Below are 25777 nucleotides of genomic sequence, written 5' to 3' on the forward strand. Positions count from 1 at the left end.
TTTACGCAGCACTTCCCCTCCCAAATCCCAACTAATGTGTGTAGTCTATTTGGATTTCTGTTATTGGAGTTTGCTCACAAGAGCTCTAACAGAACGTTAAACCTCTCTGTGCTTTAACTGACCCAAAACATTTGTGACGTCACTATGTAAGACAGCATACTGTATATTTTGTCAGGAATTAACTTTTTGGGAAAAAAACAAAGATATAGTTGTTTATACATAGGCCATATACACATATACAGTATAGGCATTAAATATTTCCTAGTTTGATGTGATAACAATGCCTTATGGTCATTTCTGTATTTCTGTATGTCACTTTCATCAAAATGTGCCTTCAATACATTTCCATATATTCATGTTCTGACTGTTTTAAAAAGGTCATTTAAATCACCTGAAAACTTTTAAATTTGAAGTACTGACTTAGCAATAAGTAATCATGACTAAGCAACAATTTAGTTCAAGTTTGTGGGAAAAACATCCTAAGTCATTATTTATTTCTCAAGCTAATCTGCTTAAAGGAATTAACTTTCATCAGATAATGATTCATACTTTGAGATTGCTAAATTCTAATTGGTGCACAGAAATACACGACATCACCTTTTTCCAACAGCCTCGCCCAGTTCAAACCAGTAAGAAGAGCACAGATAACACAAATACAAAAATATATCTAAACAATCACATCTGTAACTTTGACAGAAAACAATGTATTTGTGTAGGACCCCATTGCTCATAGCAAGAAGCTGAGAAAAATGGGTTTTTTAGGGCCTGTAACATTCCTTCTTAAGGTGTGTTAAGTGTACGAGTTGGAAACCTCTGACCTGTTGGCTCTCCTGGTACGATGGTGGAGGAACGCTCTGGGTGGCCATCATTGTCACTGCAGGTGCTGGGGACACATGTTGCATCATGGGATAGCTTCACATTGAGACTGGGAAATGACAGAAACAAACATAGAGACATAAATCAAGTGCAAGTAGTGATTGTACATTCTATTACAGCAGCAGCCAGCAGGTGCTGCTATGATTAAATAATAGGAGATGAGATTCTCACGCAGCATCTCACTCTTCCCTTGCACACTTCCTTTTCTCCGTCTCCATTTACTAATTTATTTCTTTGCTCTATTTCCCCTCAGTCTCCCACTGCATGTATTGCATAGAGCTGACAGACCAGCCGGGATGATGTATTAATACTGAGTGATCTAAAAATGCTACCAAGCAGAAAGAAAACAAAGCCACACAGAGTCAATCATGGAGTCCTTTACAGAAATACTTTACATATCAGCAGGTTCATAATGACACCGCAAACAAACCTGACTACGTGTTTACCAATTACAGACAGCTATGCTTGTTTACTAATTACAGTACAGCTGGCTTTAAAGCAACGCATCATGGTGGAGTCACCTTGGTCGGCTCTATGTGTTGGCTGCTGGTGTTGTTGTTGCGCTGTTACCAAGCCAATCAAGAGGGCTAATTAGGGCTCTTGTTGGTGGGCTAATTGCTACTGGCCGGGACCCCACGGGGCTGAGGGCTGTACCCTGCGGAACACCGCTGTAACCATCGCCGCCACCCCCACTGACGGAGCTAATTGGTTCAGGGGTACGTTACACACACAAACACACACACACACACACACACAGACCCCCTACCATCGCTGAAACTTACTATAGGCCAGCACAGCAGGTGCTCCATCCTGAAGCTACATATAACCTATATATGTGTGTACGCTGTGTGAAAATATCCTGTAAATTAACTATTTGACCTGAGGGGGGAAAAGGGTGTTTTGATAGATGTGAGAGTAAACTTTACCAAACCTTTTATTTATCAAACTGTACTGTTTTTAACCATTATAAAACATAAATGTAAGCCCTGATCTCACTAATCGATGCACAGTATAGGCTACTGACACTACAAGGTTCAGTTTGGTGCTTTATACACTTATGCAGACTGTCAAATCAACATTTCTTCAAAGTCCAAATGTTTGCTGGATACCTTGAGCCACTGGGCTTATTAGAAAAAAGCCTTTTAATGTCACATACAGCCTTGTGTGGTCATGAACGACGGGCAGCAATTACAGTGGACTGGTGCACTTGGGCTGAATGGTATTGACCTGGAGGAAAACGCTTGATTCTGTGCTAGTGAAATGGAACTGGAACATCTGAGCAAAATCTCTGCACCAGTTGCAACATCCGTTCAGAGCTGACGCCTCAGGAAAGAAAAATGTGCAGTAAATCCACCTGACCACTAAAGCTGAGGATTTGCAGTATGTGACTCTGAGCTGTGATGCTACGGCCTGATTAAAAAAGAACTTTAATAATCAAATGTTTTTTTACAAGAATGCAATGCAAGAAATACAATATATGTGGAAATACTATAAAAGGAATAGCATACATTCATATCACAGACACACTAAGTAGGAATATTACAGGAACATTAATGAGATTGTGTGTTTAATTCTGGCGAGAATTAACACTATTACAGAAGTATTACACAGCACTCAGCGCTATAAAACCCCTGCTGTATGCTCCTCCTATAGTTTCACACATCTGTGGGTAGTTTTCAGCTTTGGGTAGTTTTCAGGTTCCTGCTGCCAGGCAGGAAGTGATGCGACCATTTCATCCTTCTCTTCATAATCAGGACAATACATAACAGACGTTCCCCGCCAGTGAGCTCATCCCCCACTGAGACCCCGACCCTGGCAACTTCTCTGAGTGGAAAGTCAGAGACAAGACAACTGGCTCAGACCCTTCTCGCTTTGAGTGGCATCTGAATCCAGCACTGCTGCCAACATTTTGATGTTAAATGATGGTTTAGTTCCATTGACGAGTTAATTTGGGGTTTTAGCTGCAAATCTGCATGTGCTATCATGCCATACTGTGCTTGTGTGTGCTGCGTATGCATGAGTGTGTGTGTGTATTCAGTGCAGCACTATATGAGCATGACTGTTTGCACTGTGTGTGTTCACACTTGTTTGTGTGCCATGTTATGTCTCTGCGAGTCATTTTGTGTACTGATTGCGTCTTCTGGTTTCTGTTCTCATTCCAACTGGTATCAGCTGAAAGGCATCTTCTCTGTTATCAGTCCTCATTTTAATTGCAAATGCAGTGAGCGTGTTAGTGATTAAATGGAAAATTGCACATTAATTGATGAGACTGAAGATAAAGCAATTCCAATTACAGCACAGTATTTTAGGCAGCCTCTCAAGTTTCGCCATCCCTCGAAGGAACAAGCCACCAAACACCAAATTTGAGCAGGCAACCGTGCATCCATAAATATACACAGAGATATAATATGCGCACAAACACGTGCCATACCACGGCTGCTGAAGCGTGAATGTACATACAAGAACAGACAAGAACACTGCAAAAACACCAACAAACAAGACATTTAATTTCAACAGTGAAATTAAACACACACAAAAAAACTTGCCTCGTGAAACTAAGTACAAAGCACTAAGTACAAATCTCTTCCAGAAAAGGGAAACAATAACTGTCTGACAACCACTCACTCTGAACTCGCCAAAGGTGTACGGTTACACAATAAGTCGTAAAATTCATTTTGAGGACAAATGACATGTTTGTTCCTCAACAAAGGCCTTTGAATTATTACAGAGTTCATAATGCATATCAATTGAAAAGTGCCTGTAGTCGCAATCAAAATTCAAAAGCAAGCATAAAATGGAAAATGAGAAGTAGGCATAAAATTATTCCAACAAACATCAAAGGGTTCTGTGAATTTGGATTGGAGGCAGTCGTACTCTTTCATCGGATTCTGTGCAGTAAGAAACACTTCTATTCAGCATTCAATTTTCCAACAATTCTCAGGCACAGAATGAGCCTCTGCTGTATTGATGTAAGGTTAGTCAGTGGCATAGCTGCAGTTTCACCCCGTTTACCACCAGCATTGAAATGAAAATCCTTATCTGGTCACATATGATGTGATCACTGCCTCTGGCCTTCACACTTCAACCATGTCCAAAGCTTTTTCTTGTCTGCTTTGGTTTGAAGGTGAATTTATTGTGCAATTGTTGAACTTCTTTTACAGTACATGTGAATGGAAATGCTTCCTGCTACAAACCAAGGTGATAAAAAGAAAACGGAGCCTCCTTGTGATTTAAACACAGAAACATGGAGAACATTTTTGCACTCCAAATTGTGACCTGCCAGGGGTTTTGCACCAGTTCATTAAAAGCAAAGTTGTGGTAGACAAAGATGTGACTCTCTCGTGTTGAATTATCGATACTTCACATTCTGCAAAATCAGCAGCGAACACAGGTGACAGAGACACACAAGTTGTAGAGCACAGGTACATTCAGTCCTCACGTGAAATGGAAAACATCCACGTCGGTGAGTTGGCTGTTTGATGCGACTGACACTGTGATGTTCTGATTTTTATAGCGCTCCTGAGCAGAACTCAGCTCTGGGTGATGATTGGAATGTAGTATGATGAGTGTTTACATCCCTGCGTGCTAGAATGAACTAGCCATCCTAGCGGCTCTGTGAGGCTATGCTTGGGCACAGTGGTGCTTTGAGCTAAATGCTAATGTCAGCATGCTAACATGCTCAGAATGACAATGTTAACATGTTAATGTATAATGTTTACCATTGTCACATCTTAGTTTAGCATATTAGCATACAGCTGAGATTGAGGAGAATGTCATTCGTCAAAGTTTGGCCTGATGGTGGCGCTAGAGGGTAAGTTTAGGGATCACCAAATTCATCCTGAGGGGAACATGAATGTCTGCACCACATTTCATGTAAATCCTTCCCGCAGTTGTCAAGACATTTTATTCAAAACCACAAACGTCAACCTCATGCTGGTGCTGAAAGTCAGGGGATCACCTTAGTCACTAGGATTCATTGTCTGGGAGGCATGAACATTTATATAACATGTTGTGTCAATCCATCTAATAGTTAATATATATTTTTTAATATATATATAGAAGATATATTTCAGACTGGACCAAAGTAGTGGACAGAACAACAGACCAACTTTGCCATCCCTCGAGCCACGCCACTTGCAAGGCTTACAACTGGACTTCATCTTAAAAATGTGTAAGTGGAGGTTTGATGTTGAATCGGAACATACCTTTGTGTTTTAGGTGTTTTACTTTTTTTAAATTTAATCTTGTGCTTTCATTTTTGTACCTTAATTTACATATATGTCAATCATATAATATACATATCTGTTTTGGGGGTGCACGGACAGAGAATGAAGCATCGATAGCTCATCTGAACCCTGTGGATTCTCATTTCATTTGACTCTCATTAAAGTACTGATCCAACAAATAGACCTTAAAATAAATCGTTGATATTTATGTATACATTTATTTACTTCACTTAGTATTGATTACCAACCAAGCTCTTGCATTCAAAATTCTCCATGCTGTTTTCAAAAAACTAGTGAAAGCCTCTCAAAATCACATGAGAGGCAGTCCTTTTGCTTTCATTACCCAAAGAAATACTTAAAAAAATAATGAAATCCTCTTATCAAGGGCAGTCTGCAATTCTGAAAAAATATAGCCCAATCAACATGATGCCAATTTCTTAAAAACAGAGCAACAACAATGCAAAGGCTTGTCTAACTTAACTAGAGATCAATTGGATCTGCTTCTAGAATCCTGAAGCTTTCCATTAATAATATCTTGCACTTATTCATGAAAACAGAGACAGTGTATCGCAGTTTTACACTCAAGGCTAGATTCCAATCCAGTCTCCAAATGTTGAAACCATGACCGATTGCAGCACTTTAAAGCATTCTGAAACCGGATGTGATATCACATGTGCATGCATGAAGGAGAGAACCAGCTGAATGGCCTTTCTGCGGATGTAAGGAGCTGGGGAGCTGTCATTTGCACATCCTCCCATCAAAATCTCATTTAATCTTTCCTGTTTGAGTTTGTTGGTTAAGAGGTTGACCTGCAAATGCAATGAATAACATTTGGAAGTGGGTATGTCACCTTGGTCAGATATTATGCATCTTGATGCCCTGCAAGAGAGGAAGATGAATAAATAAATCAGGTGTTTTTGAATATGAGTAGGATCTAATCATCGCCTTATTGTCAGGCCTGATTTACAATGCAAACACCAGGAGGCGAGGCCTTGATGGCGTTGAATCAAATGGTAGAGGGAAGGGTGGAATGGTAATGAGATTGGGTGGGGTGGGGTGGGGGGGGGTGGGGGGGGGGGTGGGGGGATTGTGGGCGGCTGTGTACACATTTGCGGTCAGACTCAGCAGAGAAATCAGAAAACACACAGATCACCCCACACACACGGGCATGCATGCAAACATGTATATTAATGCACAAATGCCAACATTGAACACACAGAGCATCGCAAAGCTTCAGCCAGTGTCATCCTGAGGGCAATATCACACTCTCGCCCTAACGCACAAGCACACATACATCCCTACACACAAACTCAAAGGTGCAAGTGCATACACAGCCGGAGGCGAAGATAGTCTCACCAGTGGTCTTAAGGCTACAAATCTCCCCCAGGCTAAAGTGAGCTCCACACATACCGCAGTCAGGACCCAGTCTACACTCCCAGACCACCTCATTAACCTGAGCCAGCAGCCCTCCCTCCACCCAGCCTCGCAACACCCTGCTCCTCAGCAGCCCACACTTACAATTCATACTAGTATCATTTATTCATCTGCTCTTGTTGATTGGATTCATCCTCGCCCACAAGACGGACAAGGCATGGATTTGAAGCTCGGTGAAGGACATTTCAACATTGTTGTGGACATTGTTAACTCCAGGTTCAGGGAGGTGACGGCAAAAGTGGCAGTTTTTGAAAGGTTTCGTCTCAAAGGTTGAAGGAGAGAAGTCTGTATGTGATTTCATATCTCAGTGTTGTGTCTTCAGTGTTCTTGAAGTACCTCAGTGTTACGTTATTGCAAACACTGCAGCGAGGGATACAGAGAAAGATGTTGTTGAAATAACACACAAAGAAGAAGTGAGTGCTTCTCTTGTTACCGCTTGCCCGAGCATGTTATGGTTTAGATGTGAATAAAAACACAAAAAGCAGAAAGCCTGTCACCCACAAACACTCGGTGAGGAGACTTGCTGCTGAGTTGGCCATTGAGCAAGGCGAAATCAATTAAATGATCACAAGCTATAGTCAGCTAGAAACAAATTGGAATGCTCAGAATTTGTTACAGTCTCACAAGGTTAAATCTGCACAGGGCAGCTTTACCCTTCAGCAGCTCAGTGGAAGGAAACTTTTTTTCATCATCATTGTCAACATGATGCTACTTCATGTAGAACAGAGAGAGTCCTTTGCCGTTTCCCTCTTGTCACTCACTGGGTTGACTTCACTCAAACGGATCCTCTGACTCGTCCTTATCAATTTCCAATGACATTTTATGCTTGAATATAAATCTATAAGCTTTCCAGTTTATTCTTTCGTACTGAACTTCTTAATGAACGTCCTTCACATATTCAAATATGCCCTACAGCCATAATGAAGACACAAGGATTTCCCTCGGGTACGACAGTTTGCAAGATTCATCGCTTTCTTTCTAACTGCTGACAATGGCGTCAGTGCTCCAATCTGACTACAATTCTTGTTTTCTTTGTATTTATGCAAATGTTTGTTTGGATATTACAGATTCCAGTTTGATTGTGTTCCTTCCTGCTTTTAAAAATTGGATTAAAGTCTCAAGTAAAATGGATAGTGGTAAAACTACAGTACAGTGGGAAATTTTTGTAATTCCCCAAGGACAGGTGGTTTGCATGCAAATAACCTTATTAGCATAGCTAAAAGCCCTTTTTATAATGAAGGGAGTTTTTTCTGAAGAGGCTACACATACAAGACAAAGATGAAAAGAATATTCAGGCTGCAGGTAAATGATTGTACCATCTTTAATCATCTGTATCAAGAGGTACCTGATTTTTAACCTTCTTTTTTTTACTTTACTAAAAAAAAGTTAAGAAAGAAAAGCAAAGAAGTTCATATTCATGTATCTATTCTATTCATGCTTCTTCAGTTCAATCAATGCAAATCATGTGTCAAAACTAACAAACCCACAAAAACATGGGATTTAACTAACGATTAGTTTTTATCTTTACATGATTCTGCAATACAGTGATGCTTCATTTTAATTGTTTTCCTTTTTCATACATTTAAATATTGACTTTTCATCCACTGTAATTATTTTTTAACAAAAATGTTTAACAATGCATATGGCATAAAATACAAAACTGTGTCTTTTGCATTGTGTTTTAATGATTGTATTGATAACTATTCATCATCATACATGAGGAGTGTTTCTAGGAAGTTGACAGCATCAGTTACAGTTAGAGGTGGGTAAATAAAAGGGATCATGTGTCTTAAATGTAGCACTGTATATCAGATGAATATTGGGGAATTGATGTATAAGTTTCAACCCAAAAATTAAATCAATGCATAGAAGAGTGATTATATGATCGATTACTGTGTTACATGATCATCACAATAATCAATAATCTCATCAGTTAGAACAGAGATCCTCTTTACTGTAAAGTAAAATGCCAAAACATCCGAGTGAGCACTCATTAATGTGAAACCAGCTTCCCATTGGCTACAGCTCAAATATCCCAGCATGGAGGTTTGTTTCCTCCCAGTAGGCTGCAGCACACTCCTCAATCCTCCTACATAAAAAATGATAATAAGAACACGGACATGCTCCACTGTATATACGACGCACACATGGCAAACATGGCGCGTGGCGACCAAATGGTTGTCGGACCTGCTTCACTGAACTTATTTTTGTTTCAGCTCTGTCGTGGATAAATTTACACAAACTGGCGCTGCATCATTTCCTAAAACAAACACACACACGCTCATACAGGCACATGAACACACATTCCTGGGAAGCGGGTGGGTGGGGTGGGTGGAGAGTGCCAACATTGCACTCCCCTCCACCAACAAAAATAGCACTGCAACAGCGTCTGTATGGTGCAAAAGGCTCAGTGAAACATGCATCTCAAGCCATATTCATTAAAGTGATATTCTATATTTTTCTTGACCAAAACCAACAATGACTGTATACTATTAGCAAGTATTGTGTGTGTATCTAAAGCCTGATATATCTTCTTCCTCTGTGCCATAGAGCAAAAACACATCCGTGAGCTACACCACACTGGGTGACACATTCATTCATTATTATGAACATGGGCATGGGCACTGTAGTTTATTTTGATTCAGTCCCACATGAATCGTCCAGATGCCGTACATACTCAGTAGCACAACAAATGTCCTTTTTAGTCCTGTTTGAGTAGTGTTTGCTAAAAACTACAGTGCCCAGCTGTTCCAGGAAATTACTGAGCCTTTATTAACAATACTAGGAGTCTACAGGTACAGCGGTGCTCTGAGCTAAATGCTTATGTCAACATGCTGACATACAATGACACTACTAACTGCTAAATGCTGAGGTTTAGCAGGTAATGTTTACCATGTTCACAATCTTAGTTTATCATGGTAGCATGCTAACATTTGCTAATTACCACTAAACACAAAGTGCAGCTGAGGCTGATGGGAATAGTTTTGCAGGTATTTGGTCATGAACCAAACGATTGGACACATTTCAATTTTGAGCTGATGATGGAGTTAGATGAAAAGTCAGAGGATCAACAAAGTGATTACGGTTCATCCTGAGGGGAACATGAATGTCTGAACCAAATTTCCAACTTCCAACAGATGGAGGAAAAGTCAGGAGATCACCAAAGTAGGATTCATCCTCTGATGAATGCCTATCTATCCAATAGTTTCAGTGTGGACTAAAGTGGTGGACCAACCTACTGACAGAGCTAATGCTGAAACCACATATTTGTGACCAGGTTTTCAGTAGGAACCAATGGACCTGCGGCTGAGAGCCACAGAGTAGGTAGAGTAGTCAGAGAGTATTGAGCACAGACTGACACATTGTTGGTTTGGGTCTTTTCATGAGATTTGTTGTAAATAAGAAAAATATAAAATATTGGCAGCCTTATCCTTTACGGTTGGAGTGAACGACCTGTCAGGTTTCCTTCACATCCTCACCGAGATAATAAGAGAAATTTTCATCAGCACATTTGGGATGTACAGCCTCATTAATTACGTCTTGATTAATAGTGTCACCGGTCCCTTCTACTGAAATCCAACATGAAGATTAGGAGAACAGAACGGTGAACTGATGTTTTATTCAAGCCATCCTGTTTTCTCTGCCAAAGAGATTCATGGATGTCTTAGTATGAAATATGTACACATACACATATAGTCCAGCATGCACCTTGAGATCCATTCAGCTGTGTTCAGCCAACTCCAAGAACAGCAGCTAAGGCATTTTGATGTTGAAAGGCGGTGCTGGGCAGAGTGTCTGCGTCCTGCGGTCGACACACACACAGCAGGAGCTGATAACCATCAGAACACTGAAGGTAGAAAAATCCAAGCTGAAATTGGAACGGCCAAGCTCATGGAGAGGAAATGTAATCTACAAGCGTTTCCCGCTGAATCCTTTCCAGACACTTTGCTCTCCTTCTCTTTCCATCTCTTTCCACCACCACTTCAGTCCTCCTATTCCTCCGCTGTCATGTTTGCAAGCACATACATTGTGCAGCTTATCTGCCGCTGCATCTGTGAGGTTCCTTCTTTTAAAAGGATACCTCCTTATCACAAGGGGGTGAGTGCCATCCGTGTCACTCTGGAACAACTTCAGCTAGTGGCGGGGCGACGTGACTGACAAGTGAATGATACAGGATGCAGGGTTGCTTATTCGCTTTAACATTTAACTCTATACAGAATAAATGATACAGTCCAGTGTGTGTACCAAGTGTAACAACTCAAACTCAAAAGCATTTCAACTAAAAGTGATATGAGTAACACTAATTCACTTTTTCCTTGCTCAATTGAATTGATGAAGCAAAGTGGCTTATTTGCACAGTACACCAATAGAGTACAATGTAAGCACACCATCAGCTGGTACTTCTCTAGCTAGTTGCTTAAGCCAGACAGGGTTTGGAAACTAAAACATGAAGACCTATACAATATAATACAATCCAGTGTAATAATTAAACAAGCCATGGCATATTGTGATTATATCACAGCTAAGGGGTGTTGTTTGGCCCAACGCCTAACTTTTAATAACGCTAAATTATTTATACAAAGAAACAGTTCCTCCTGGCTGTCTGCACATACTGTGAGGCGGTGGCTGCGCAACCACTGACTATTTATTATTAACGGTAGCTCACCTGGTAGCACGCGTGCACCATGTACAAGCTGTGCAGCGGCCCGGGTTCAAATCCAACCCGCGGCCCTTCTCTGCCACATTTCCTGTCCCATCAGCTGTTCAGCTGTTCCTATCAAATAAAGGTTGTCAAAAAGCCCAAATAATGATACTAATAATAAAAATCAGGAATGCCATCCATATGACAATATGAGTGGCAGCTGTTAAGTTAGCATAGAAGGTTGTAATAAATATTGAGTCAGAGCTGTTGAGAGCGTATTCGGACCGAGCTGCCCCAACGACTGGTTTTTGCTAACCAACACTAACATAACAGCAAAGAGGGTTTGTAATACAACAGCTTAGCAGCGACTTACGAGACAGACAAAGCAAAATTAGCAGCTGCTAATAAGGATAGCATCGATGCATCATGTCTGTTATTATTTCCAACCATTCATAAATCCCTCTGGTATTGTATTCTGTTCTGATCAGCAGTTAGCAAACGTTTCACTCTTTAGCCAGTTACATTATCTTGTTGGAACAGCTCCATGACCAGAGCGCCTCTGAGCCACAGAGACGAAGCCACCGTCTGCCACGATAATGTTCTACATCAGTTAGTAGTTTAAACAAACTAGTTGGCTAGCTTTTTTCCAGACACGGAGTGATAACGAATTTTGTAAAGGAATTTGACGTCATAGCAGTACACAGTACATGTTGCGACTTGGTTGATATGCTCATTAAAATATTTCCCCATTATGTTGGTAAAGAATGTTTCACATTTCTCTCAAAAGGTTTTTGCTGTTACAAATTATAAACACGATTTCTTGCGGACAAGTTTTCTATGTCAGACTTTGCTTATCTTCAACTAATTTGTACTTTTTGTACAGCTATGCTTTGAGCTAAATAAGGTTTATGTGTCTACTGTAACCTCATAAAGATGCTAGCATTTAGTATGTAAAGTTTAGCATGTTTGCTTATTAGTATGCTAATACATATCTCAGGGAAAGAAACTCCAGATAATATTAGGAGGAACACTACTCAAGATGAATTGGTTATTTACCTTCCATCTCCAGGGAGACTGCAACATGCTAAACCTAGAAGTATGAGGTTCAACGGAAAATTGCCTTTTTAAATGCACACACTTCTGTGGGAGTTAAAAGATTTTCATCAACCAAAACTGGCTGCAATTTGGTTCCATGTCCAGCACTAATTTCTTTATTTCATTTAGGAAATCTGTATCTCCAGCACAGTTACAAACAGTTACAAAAGGAAAATGACCCCCTATTGTAATCATGTTTTCTATTTGTCTTGGACCTTTTAAACAGGTAGTTGAACATGCAATTATGTTTGGTCCATTAAGAGCTGAGGAGGAAATCCTGAACAGTGTTACTGGCAGCACATCCCCCTGGGCTGCACGGCCTGTGTTTGAGGTTGAACTCTCCTGAACTCCTGTGTAGGTGTGCATATGCTGGAAATGTTCTACCAAACTGAAAGTGAAATATCACTATAAATGGACCCGGGCATCTGCAGAAGGCTCTGTTGCACTACCCCCGTCACCACCACATACAATACACACACATACACACTCCCTCACAATGAGATCAGCAGAAGGGAATATTTGAAGAGTGGTGGGGGATTAATGAGAGTGGGATTAGCAGGTGGGTGGCACTCTCTCTATGTATGTGCATGTGTGCTTGTGCATGTCTGTATGTGTGTGTCGGCAGTGTTAGCCACTTGAGTGTCAGCAGACCTCTGGTTGGGAGGGGAGGGTGGTGAGTTTGTCTGGGAGGGACAAGGCAGGCAGGCAAAGAGCAGGCCACACAGAACCAGAGGATGACTGAGCAGACTGGCATGTACGACAAGTCTGCATTGAGGATCCCAGCCAGGGTCATGACAGGTATGACTCTTTGAGCATGCAAAGCAGGGAGTAAAGAGGGGACATCTGGCAACTTGGTTTGGTGGAGGTATGGCTATGTCACTTGCACAAAAAGCTGTCCAAGGTCATTTGCCACTAGAAGCTATATTTGTATATCATAAAAACTGAAATACTGTTTGTATTTCATAAAAAGCTGCTGTTAAGATACTTCTTAAGGTCTCTCATGTTGTTTAGATGTCACAAGATTCCATCAAAACTGAGAAACACTGTGTAGGTATGGTAATAAGGGTGTAACACAAAGCTAATATCTGTATCTGTTTATTTCATAAATACGCCTGTATTCAGATTTATACCGGACATGGATGGAGAACATTGGACGTTGTTATGAATTGTCTTTGTCTTTGACTGCTTCATTTTCTGTGTTAAATTGTTTTCTACTCTCGTCTCTACTACTCATATGTATATGTAAAACTTTTGCTGCCAACAATATTTAAACTATAATACCTAAAGTGATCAAATAATAAAGCATGATTTGTATTTGAACCCTACTTTCAAAAAAGTCTACAAAAAGCTGTTTGACTGTTAATGTCCAGGTGGAAATAGAAGAGGAGGTTAAATAAATAGCAAATAACAAGATGAAGAATTCAATAGAAGTTCATTGGGTCATACTGCAAAAAACAAAAACAAAAAGAGAGAAAAAAGGAAGATGGGACAATACAATGGAGGCGCCCAGATGAAAATAAAGTTTCTATTTTTTATTTTTTATTGAGAAATCTCATTTTCAGATCTGCTAAAATCTGAAAAGCTATTTTTGCCATTTTGCATGCACTTTTGAGACCCTAACTTAAGCTCTTCAGTTTCCATCTAGATTGCACAAGGTGTCTGGCTTCTACATCAGATCACAGGGTAAAAATAACGGCTGAGTAACATCAGTGAAGCTTTATCCTGCACCGCACAACTAATCTGGTGGAAACTGATGAAAAGTTATCGAGGATGAACCTGCTGAATGTCTGAGTATCAGACAAGCTCCATGTTTTTAGCCTGCAGCCTGTAAGTTTACAGTTTATCAAATCTGCATCATGGAAAGTCCTGCTGCTTTGGCTGCTAGCAGTTCCTGTTCACAGTGTGCAGACGACGTCACCTGGATTACTCTGATCCTGAAGAAAAGTCTGAATCTCATGATTATGAGACAAGATCTGAAGTTTTAAAAGCATCTTCTTTCTTTGATCTGGGGGATCCTTTCACCAGTATAAAGAGTGAGTTCCATTGATTATAGTAGTGTGTGTATGATGTCTGTATTTAAATTTCACTGAGCTCTGACTCAGAGAAGTGGTGTGACGTTTCTGGCCAGTTGTGTCAATCTGGTAGGACAGTGGGCGGAAAAATATACAGTATAATATACTGCAAACATTTGGATGCTGTTGGTATCTGTTCAGAGCATATATCTGTTCTTATCTGAATGATATATATTCATATTTGTTTACATCCCCAGTAGGCAACATAAGAAGCTGCCGAATGCTACTGGTAACCAACTGCTCTTTAGATACAATCTATTAACTGTATGATACTGAATGGATTTTTTACAGATGAGCTCACATATCGCTGCACAAAACTAAAGCTGTGAAGAAAAGAAGTCAGGCAGAGGGGAACAAACAGAAAATGAAGTGGAGCTGGAGTCGTCTGAAATGCGAAGACCAAATAATGAGGCCAAAAGCAGTGGTGTTTGCTGCTCTTGGCTGGACGGCCTCTGTTTGTCTTAGTGTCGGGGGGGGGCAAAGAGAGCCAGCAGCCGAATGAAATTCTTGGAAACACCAAACAAACCCATATTAAATTTCCTCTGTAATGCCACGGGGAGAGACATTGAGCATGCGTGGTAGGGGGAGGATGGACAGAGAGGTGGACAGCAAAGGTATAGAGACACAAACAGGCAAAGGAGGGAGAGGAGTTTGCACACTGTGAAGAGACGGGTGGGTAGACAGCGCAAAATGAAAAGCAAAGTGGGAGAGAAAGGGGTAGGAAGATGAGGTTTGTAGGCTGTATGGTGGACATGGGAAAAGTCGAGAGGGCAATGGAGAGTGAAAGGTCATGCTGGAGGTAAAGAAGAAGCTGTTAGAGGAGAAAAGAAAGTAAGAGTGGTAGGACATATCAACCAAGCATGAGAAAATTGCATTTCTGCATTTCTTTCAGAAAAATTCAAAAATGCAACAGACGAGTAGAGGGTAATATCTGTATGAGGCACTGCCTCTTGGCTACGCAGTGTGTGACGACATGGCGGCCGTCAAAGCCAGCAGCCATGAGCAGCTGCTATCTGTTTCTCTGCTGGAAAGACAGGGAGTCTGGTGGAGCCACAAGAAGCATGTTAATGCCCCTTTGAGAGAGTGTCTGCGTGGGTACCTGTGTGTAGTTCGGCCAGCGTCTCTCGAGAGGCTCTCCTGGTGTTTGTGGGGGTGTGTCAGTACATAGCCCAGCTGCTATAGTGCTGTCACCTTGAGCCTACATTTTGGTAAACATCTGACCAGTTTTATAAGATAATGTACAGCGTGAAGGACTGCCACAGCTAGAAGAGAATGCTTTTTACATAGCAGTGCAAACAGATCAGTCGGCCCACGCAGCACCAGGATCAGCTGGTCATGTTGTCTTGGTGACTGGTCAGAATGTGTTGGTATAAGTGTTTATAACAATATGATATCTTAATAGAAGTTGTCTGATCATGGCCATTCAAAACAGGTATTTCTTCATCCAAAACACAGAGTCACAGTGGAGACTCATCTGGTTAGTTACACTATAACACACAGTCCAGCTTTCTATGACTTGGGCATATGCCAACCCGTTCTCCTTCCCAGGGCGTCAGATACTGATGCTTTGTCACGCCCCGGGGCGTTGTATACAGACGCACAACGTACCCCCTTTAACCTTTGTATGGGACGCACAGGGCTGCCAGAAAGCCTCGAGGAAGTCAGGTGACGTAGTTTAATGAGCGACATAAAGAGTCCGCCTGTGGTGGGGTGGATGGATGGGTCAAACAAACACAGGACTTTCACCCAGGAGGGTGTAATGAGTTATACCTTACATTACAAGTCACGTCACTCACGTCACTGACTTCCCACTACCTAACCAAGAAGTTTCTGAAGGCGTCTCCTACAGATGCACATGGTACCCTGTGCGTCTGTATACAACGCCGAGGGGCGTGACAAAACATCAGTATTTGACATCCTGAGGATGAGAACAGGTTGGCATATTATCGTGTAACCACCTAATTATTCTAAATTATATCATCAGTATAATATATACTGCATATTGCATAGTTGGGTGAATTTTAATTAATATTTATAAATCAGATTCCAGACCAACAAAGCAAAAATCTGCAGGTTTGGTGATGTTTTTTGGCAACTACAAATAATGTTATTAACAATAACCTGCATCACCATACTGATAACTTAAGCATCAGTGCTCTTGCAGTTTTTCACCATAGAAACATCGAGCTAATGTAACACACAGTAAGCTAGATGAGCTAGTTAAGCTAGTTAACACTGTAGGTAACTTTGAGCCAAAAAATTGGGTGGGCCACAGTGAGGTCAGTACTGAGCATTTCATTTTTTCTTGCTCTGATGACGTGTCTTAGGACAAGCGTTCTTGTACACAGAAGCATTTTAAAATGAGTGGCTTCTACTTGTTTCTTCCTGATTTTCTTGAAGTAAATACATCTATGTGATTAACTGTTGACAAAATGACTAGTATTGCTTTATTCTATGTGAGACAAGTAATAAACAGAAGTTTACTGCTAAAAAAGGTTTCTGGGTGCAGTTACTCTTTAAAGGAGGGGAGGAAGGCAGCGGCAAAGAAGACAAAGCCACACCAGACTGAAAGGAACGCACAAACATGTACACACACTTATTCGAGAGACAAAAACAAATGCTATGCGTCATGTTTTAAATGGGGAAATAATTCTCTTCAGCTATCAAAAACACAAAACTGCAGGTGCATCAACAACAACCCCTTGAGGAGAACGTTTGACAAACCAGAGCTACAGTGTGTGAGCCAGATCGAGATCTGCTTTGAGGTACTACAGCCTCACATTCTCCCTCTCCGTTCCCCTCTCTCTCGGCTGAAGGGACATCTGGAGCGCATTAAGGCACTAAGGACATTGGATCTCCCCAGAGCGCCTGACTGGATGGGTGGCCCACTGTAGCCCCCTTTCAGCAGCAGGGCCCGGCCCTACCTGATTGATAGAGGGAGCCCCACACAAACACTTAACACTCACACACACTGACAAATCCCACATGGTTGACAGTGTGGACCATTGAAACACTGGTGGTGCTGCTAACATGGATTAGTATGGACACATGTACTTCCACCTTTCACTGTGTAAGCCTTAGTTGGGCCTATCAATCATGAATTGGGTACTTGATATAGTCTACTTTATGTGCTGTACAATGTTGTAATCAATAAACACAAACTGGCTTGTTTTAGTGTAAGTAACAACTCCAGACATATAAAAGTAATAAAGGAACATGAATGCAACTCTGAACTGCACTTTCAAAGCATTCCCCGACACCTCATTCACACAAATAAAGATGCGAATCAAAGCCCACCTTGTTTCTCAGAATTGTACTTTTTCATTAAAGCATGAAATAGACGTTTCTATAAGATTTTTTCACCAGATGCTCGCCATGCAATGACAAAACACAAACTTTTTCAAAGGACGAAAGTTCAAAGAACCTCCTCATTTCCAGTAAATTGCTTTGCCTGATTTGCCATTTCAAATAAATTGCAGTGTTGGCCAAAATTTGCAATTCACAGGAAGTCGTCCCCTCAGCCACACAGAAGAAGTTAATCCATATTTCACGTTTGAATATAAGATGGAAGCAGAGAAAAAGGGAAGGAAAGGGAAGATAGGTAACTCCTTGCCAGGAGATGAGGAGTGGGAGGGGAGGGGTGGCGGGAGAAGCTGTGGGAGTGGAGAAAAGGCGAGAGAATGGGAAGAAACAGGCGCCATTTAGAGTAAATGGCATCCAAAAACCCTCTCCAATTATCTTTGCCTACCATGCCAGTGAGACTGACTTAATTAAAATGACTTGAGAGGGAGGGGAGAGAGGAAGGAACTGCCAGTGATTGAGGGGGCAGGCGGGCGACGTATCTGCACCGAAACACAAAGCTCAGGCATCTTGCAGGCTGTCGACCACTCTCCCTTTTCAATTCCCGACTTCAAAAGAGAATAAAGAAATAATAATAAAAAGAGAGGTGGCTCTCACCATTCACAGCCATGTAATTGCACGATTTAAATCCTACATTTTTATCATTGTAAGAATATTCGTTGGGGGAAAGAGGAATGTATAAAAATGGATAATAAAACTGCTTTTTTTGTTCTTCTCTGACTCCCCATAATCCTTCTGCCTTTTTCTGAGAAAAACCTCTGACAGTGACCTTTTCGCATGAGGTCTGTTTCTATGGAAACAACGTCCAGCCCCTCTATGTTTGGTGTTTTCCTGTCATCGGGCGGCCAAAACTTGCCCACTTGTGACTAAGAGGAAGAATGAATCACATTTAAAGATTTGTCTGTGTGTCTTTTGTTTCATGTTTCCACTCGTGTGCATGTGCAGGCCTGGGAAGAAGCAGAGAGCTTCCACCGCTGTAAAGACATGAAATCATGCAGACAGATAAGTCAGAACCAGACATTAACAGTATCACTAAAAAAAAAAAGTACATAGACAAATTCAATATACAAATTTTAAATCCTTAACCAAAAGCAACTATAGGTTACCCACTATTATTAACAGTACCTAAGATTTTTATGATTAATTTGTTTATATTAATTTACTTTGGCAACCAAGTTGGTATCTCAATTTGGAACAAAACTCTCATTCTCAGTTTGCATTATACTCATATATACATTCTAACCTCCTGAACCCACCAACCCCCTTTAAGGCACTATGGGAGAATGACCTGAGGGAAGAATGATGAGGAGACATGGAACTTTATTCTAAATAGGATCCACTCCTCCTCTTTTAGTGCAAGGCATTGTCTTATTCAGTATAAAGTAGTTCACCGCATTCACTGGTCTAGGAAAGATATTCCCTAATACTGAACCTACCTGCCCTCACTGTAAACTGGAACCAGGAACTTTATTTCACAGATTCTGGTCATGTCCTAAACTGTCACATTTCTGGAGATCTATTTTAAAAAATTTTCTGAGGTCTTGAATTTGATTTTGAATCTTGCCCCCTTATGGCTATCTTTGGGATTCTACCGGTGGGCTGTCCATTAACCCGTGCCCAATCTGATACAGGAGCATATGCCACTCTTTTGGCTAGATGGGTCAATGGGAAACTTATCCTTCTGCTCTCTTACAATCATTGAGCCAGAGACTTATTAGGCTGCCTTGAACTGGAGAAACTAAATTCAGCTCCCGTGGAAAACCTGAATGTTTTTATGTGACCTCGTCTCCATTCTAGGCCTACTTTGAGGATGTCACCCAGTGAGCCTTTTATATATTTATTTTTTTTCCCATTCTACACTCTCCCACTTCTGCCACCCTATAGCTACAGTCATATACCGCTGGATGTGATGTGAGATTCTTTGGTGTTTTATTGTATATTATTTTTATATATTTTGGGTTTGTAAACAATCCAAATGTTGTTGTGTATTTACTTGCTTTGTTGATTGTTGTGTGCTCTTATGTTGATTATTGCCTTGTCAAAAAACAATAAGTATAATTAAAAAAAAAGAAATATACTCTACATTCAAAAACCCTTTTTTATTATTATTATTTACTATTTAAAAACCCTCTCCAGACATGATTTGATTTGTGTCTGATATTTTCTCCAAAAAAGTTCAATTACATTGTTAAAAATTACTAAAATTACATCTATTCCCTCTACCTCATTAAATAAACAAAGAATCTATAAGTATGCAAATATTGTTCATTTTCAAGTTTAACTGCTGTATACAAGAGGTCTCCTTCTTCATTCAAAAGTCCCTTGTCAGTGTGTGTGCTCTGGAGGCTTTGCGTTTCCACATCACACTTGTGTAAGTTGCATACTGGACCATGATTGGCTTCCTGTGACTGTGATGTCACAAAATCCTGCTGGAACATCAGGTGTTAAACTGAGAGTTAAGGTGAGCACAGAGAAACTTTCCTTCAGAAGATGAATGTGAAATCAGGCTTCTAGTGTCAAACTCGGCACATACGTCATTCTGCACAGTGAAGCTCAAACATCACAAGGAAGTAAATATAAGCAAAACACATCTCTGAGTAGATTCTGAGGGGAAAAGTATTTTTCTTGATGCACGTCTTATCTCAACATTTATTGGAAATGTTACAAATCAATTTGAAGTTTCACATTGCATGTAACACTCATGTTGGGCTGGTGTTCCTTGGATGAAAGCTCATTCTAATCCAGTTGAGAGTGAAAAATTCTGGTGCTTTGTATTTGTTTTCAAAACGTGTCACAAGGCTTTTATTTTCAGAAGTCACTGCAAATCCAAATTATTTTTCTGCTGTCCAGTTATCAAATGGCAGGATTTACAGTATTTTGCCATTTATCTAAAAAAAATGGGATTCATATTCAGTGTCTTTGCTAACAACAATATCACAGTTTGACAAAGCTCATATTAGGATTGAATATGTCTGCTATGAAAAAGAACAATAATATTATAATAAAGTTTATCAAGTATCACAAATATCAAATATCACAACATTACAAGCAGTATATGTTATACTAGAGGTTAAAGAATAGTGCAATAAGGTTCAGGTGGTGTTAATGAATGTTTAAAGACAGTGGACTTGTCTCTGTACTTGTCTTGTTAGATCTTAGTGCTGCGTTCGACACCATTGACCATCACATCCTATTATTACTGAGACTGGAACATGTAATTGGCATTACAGGAGCCGCACTAAGCTGCTTTAAATCCTATCTATCAGATCGATCTCAGTTTGTACATGTTAACGGTGAGTCCTCCGTGCACGCCCAAGTTAGTCACGGAGTTCCACAAGGTTCTGTGCTTGGACTGATTCTATTCACCTTATATATGCTTCCTCTAGGCAATATTATTAAGAAACACTCCATAAACTGTCATTGTTATGTGGATGATACCCAATTATATCTATTGATCAAGCCAGATGAAACTAACCAGTTAGCTAAATTTCAAGCATGCCTTAAGGACATAAAGACCTGGATGACCTGCAACTTTCTGATGTTAAACTCTGACAAAACTGAAGTTATTGTACTTGGTCCCAAACACCTCTGAGACACATTATCTAAAGATATAGTTACTCCAGATGGCATTGCCCTGGCCTCCAGCAGCATCGTAAGGAACCTCTGAGTTATCTTTGATCAGGATTTCTCCTTTAACTCCCACATGAAACAAACTTCAAGGACTGCCTTCTTTCACCTACGTAACATTGCAAAAATCAGGCACATCCTGTCTCAAAATGATGCCGAAAAACGAATGCATGCATTTGTTACTTCTGAGCTGGACTACTGCAATTCCTTATTATCAGGCTGCCCGAATAAGTCTCTTAAGACTCTCCAGTTGATCCAGAATGCTATGGCACGTGTACTGAAAAGAACTAGGAAAAGAGATCATATTTCTCCAATATTAGCTGCAGAGACTGGATCTGTGGTTGTGGGCCACGCTGCCCCCATGTTCCTGCTCGACAACTGCTACTACAGTTGTTGTTATTGGCTCTGTTACTAATACTGACATTATTTTTCCAATAGCTGTTATTCCTGTTATTATTAATTTATTAATATTAACACAACAATTACATGTCTACTATTTTAAAAATTCTAGGTGGTATTTGCAATTGTGCCTCCCTCTCTCCTGATTTAAAATATGTGTATACATTTACATCTAAATATGAGCATAGAGCCAAATTAGATCTAAAATGTGGTACTTTCCAAATAGTTTTAGTCCACAAAAAAGCTCTTCTCCATAAACACACCCACACTTACACTCAAACAAACACACACTCCCCTCACACCTTGATCAGTTAATACACAGTAACTGCTCATGTGTCACAGCTAACGCCTGTTACTGTGCTTTTGTCTTGTGAGCTTATTGTAATAGACTGTACAGTATTTCTCACTAAACACAACACAAACTCAGGCTTTTTCACCAAATGTGTTCGCACAGAAGGTTGGTGGGCGCTATAATTTGAAGTTTAAGTGTGAGAACACACTGTATACAAAAATTGCCAGGATTGAGCAACCACTGTATCAATACATATCAATACATTGGCTGGAAAAAGTGGCCAAAGGCAGCTTGGATATAAATCAAAGTAAAAAGAAAATGATTAAAACTTTGAAATGACCTGTTGGTGCATTTGCGTAACAGCTAATGCATTTTCAAGTCATTGCAAAACATGACATTTTAGTAAGTAGAGGAAGAAATCACTTTTACTTCTTAAAACAAACTGTACATAACTCATCTCTCTCTTTCTGTCTCTCACACACACACACACACACACACACACACACACACACACACTGGTTTTTGATGTTAGTAAAATCAGTTTTCTAATATGTATTGTGTTTGATTGGACACTATCTGAGAGGTTTGGAGTCTGAAGCTGAAAGAGAGAGTCTGTGTGTGTGTGTGTGTGTGTGTGTGTGTGTGTGTGTGTGTGTGTGTGTGTGTGTGTGTGTGTGTGTGTGTATGTGTAAGGCAGAGAGAGAGGAAAGAAGGTTGAGTTAGCATGACAACCACTATTTTGATGGGGCCAAAGCCAAGTATCTCCAGATATCTACTTTCCCTCTCCTATTCATCCCCTGTCCTCCCTGCTTTCTGCCTCTAGAGCCCTCCCTCTCCTTCCCTCTCCTCTCCATCCCCCGTCTTCTTTCTCATTCTCAACATTGCTCTCTACTTTCTTCCTAAACTCCCATTCTCCTCTTTTCACTGATCTTCCTTCTCTCTCCCCCCCCCTTTCCCTTTTCTTTTTTCCCCTTTCTCAACGTCTTGGCCTGCTCAGGGAACTTCACATTCCCTTGTGTTGAGCTTAGAGAGTAGTTAGAGAAAAAAAGGGAGAAACAGAATATTAAGTATCCCATTGTGGTTTGAATTTGGTTGTTTGTTGGTTTTAGGAAAAATGACACTTTGTGCACTGCTTTGGCCATGTCCCATTATCTCAGGGTAACAGTCAATGCAAACAGTGTTTGAATTAAAAGAGATACAGATAAAGTGAGGATCGACTCTGTAACCTTAACCCCCAGTGCTCTGCTTCTCACTGGCCAGATTGTTCTCCCCACTCGCGCACACAGTCACACACATTCAGTACACACATACACACCACCACAGTCTCAGCTCCAGTTGCCAGGGAGACCGCCATACCAGGGCTCTGACCCAGGAGGTTTGGGACTGTTTTTCAACCCCCCACCCTCCCCCTCAAAAGCAGGAGAGATGGCAGCTGTAGGACAGCTGTTCCTCCCAAGCCTTAAACCACAACCATCATCCCACCATCAGTGCAGCCTGGACAGCATTTTAGGGGACAAAAACAGCCTGCAGCCCAAATGATGACGCCTTACTTAGTAGATTCTTCAGAAAAGTCTGTGGAAAAGAACAGGAGACTGCGCAATAATAATAAGACCTGACTGAGTTTACATATTTCCATACCAGTTACTGGGCTGCTTCCATTTCTTCTATGTACACAGTCATGTTGGGTTTGTTTCCTTTGTTAGCTTTAGCAACTCAGTGTTACCATACCTAATGTTACATTATAGCTCAGCTGAATATGGATCTTTAAGACTGTGCATTTTAAATTTTAAATTTATTTTTTATTACTTATATAATTACATAGTATTATTATACCATACATACTTATCAACCGGTAAATCCACTTTGGTACTTACACTTATTTTAGCTTTTATACTTTATATCCACTGTGTACTTCATTTATCTTACCTGTATTATAGCGTATTCTATTTTGATTTGTTTAGTACTTCTATTCCTTCCATTCTCAAGCGTGCATTGACGTGTTAGTGAGCAGCTGTAACGATCCCTCGGGGATCAATAAAGTATTTCTGATTGTGATTCGGATTCTGATTTGATAGGGACGATGCAATTTAACAGAGTTAATGCAGAGCATGAAGCTGCTGTGCAGCACAGAGAGTTTATAGCTATTGCTAATTTTCAACTCCTGTCCCTAGTTGGGCTTTTACATGTAGGCCTACAGTGTAGTTCAAATATACAGCTTTCAGTATCATAAAACCACAATACACTACAGATATGGAAATACAATAAAATACACATACCACAATACACATACACCATATAATTTACCTTGGTGATTTAGAGTACAATTAGCTAAAAATGGGTACAGTTTTGGTTTACTTTTAGCCAGCAATTTGTTGTTGTTGGTTTTATATCTGGAATTAATTTGATTTCAGTTGTTAATGTGTTCCAGAGTTGACAGCCATTATGGAGAAAACTGATTGTCTACCATGTGGTATTTTACAGTTATTGAAAACTAATTTGAGAAAACATAAATGAATAAAGCTCTCAAACCTAAGTAGACTGTATCTTTTTAGTATGTGACAGTGATGCTACCAGACTCTTTTTGTCCATTATTTTCAGTGCCTGATTGTATTAGGATGTGATGGTGATGCTTGAGCCCATGCTGACATACAATATGAAAAATGAGAGAAAAATGCTTAAATAACTGGGCTGCCTGAGTGGGTATGTAGTGCCTGATTAATTTGAAACAATTAAGGTTGGTCTTTACTGTTTTTGAAAATGTCTTTACATGTTTATCAAATTTGAGTTGTGGATCTAAGATTATGCTAAGAACTTGAGATCAGTGACCTCCTTTATTTTTTCATTCCATATCTTGATTTGAAAATGTTCAAGTGAGCGCTGTTTTCTAATGGAGAAACACATTGAAACTGTTTTCAAATTCAATACAAGATGATTATGTTGCAGCCGCTGATGGACATCATCCAAGTAGGCAGTCAGGATCTCCACTGCCTTGCCAGGTGACTTAGCTGGTGTATATATGACCGCGTCACCTGCATTAAGCTGGCAGCCGGCCTCTGGACAACTTGTAGGCAGGTATAAACAGACTGAAAAGCAGCGGACCAAGGATTGAACCTGGGGGATATACCCATTCTCTTATTTAAAAGTGTCTTTCACACACTGCTCTGTAGTTTGAAGACAACTTAGTGGTACTTTATTAGTAGTATTATTAGCAAAGGAAGAACACAGATGTTTAAGAAATCTTGTATTTTATTATCAGTACTATCTTATGGAGAGTTGTGGCCCTCAGGTTTGATTGAAACATGTTTAACATAGTTTAAGCTTGGCTGTTCAAGTCTGGATTTATATTAATACTGTTTCTGTCGTCTGTGCTACTTGCAGTGCGTTTCCGTATTTGGTTGTGTTTTCTGTATTTACAGCACATTTGTGTATTGGCAGCGTGTTTTCTAAATGCTGCACATGTGTTTTTGATGAAGATGTTTTGTTAAAGAGTAACTAAACCCCCAAACTTTTTTTCAGCTGAAAACCAATGGATATGGGTATTTAGTAGTGTTGTTTATGGATTCGGGTCCAAATGTTGACATTTTAATGCAAAATATTTGAATTCTACATATTGTGTTATAAATATGCACAGCGACTGCCCTCTATAGGTTGGAACCCAGCTATTGCATTTGAATTTTGCCATTGGCTGATCTGGAGGCAGGTGACTTACAGTATATGGTGGCAGCTTTTGGTGGCACGTACTGACACGCCCCCA

The 25777-nt window shown here is 40.3% G+C and overlaps 1 protein-coding gene across 1 annotated transcript in view; it reads right to left on the minus strand.

The window, feature by feature from the left end:
* pknox2 (pbx/knotted 1 homeobox 2) overlaps positions 1-25777 on the minus strand; it is a 105715-nt gene that overhangs the window by 45317 nt on the left and 34621 nt on the right. Inside the window, exon 3 of the mRNA XM_044223575.1 lies at positions 819-925. Coding sequence (XP_044079510.1) covers positions 819-905 — 87 coding nt within the window. The 5' untranslated portion in view covers positions 906-925. The remainder of the gene's footprint in view (positions 1-818; positions 926-25777) is intronic.

The sequence above is a fragment of the Siniperca chuatsi genome, linkage group LG14 (assembly GCF_020085105.1).
Source record: "Siniperca chuatsi isolate FFG_IHB_CAS linkage group LG14, ASM2008510v1, whole genome shotgun sequence".
NCBI classification, from domain to species: domain Eukaryota; kingdom Metazoa; phylum Chordata; class Actinopteri; order Centrarchiformes; family Sinipercidae; genus Siniperca; species Siniperca chuatsi.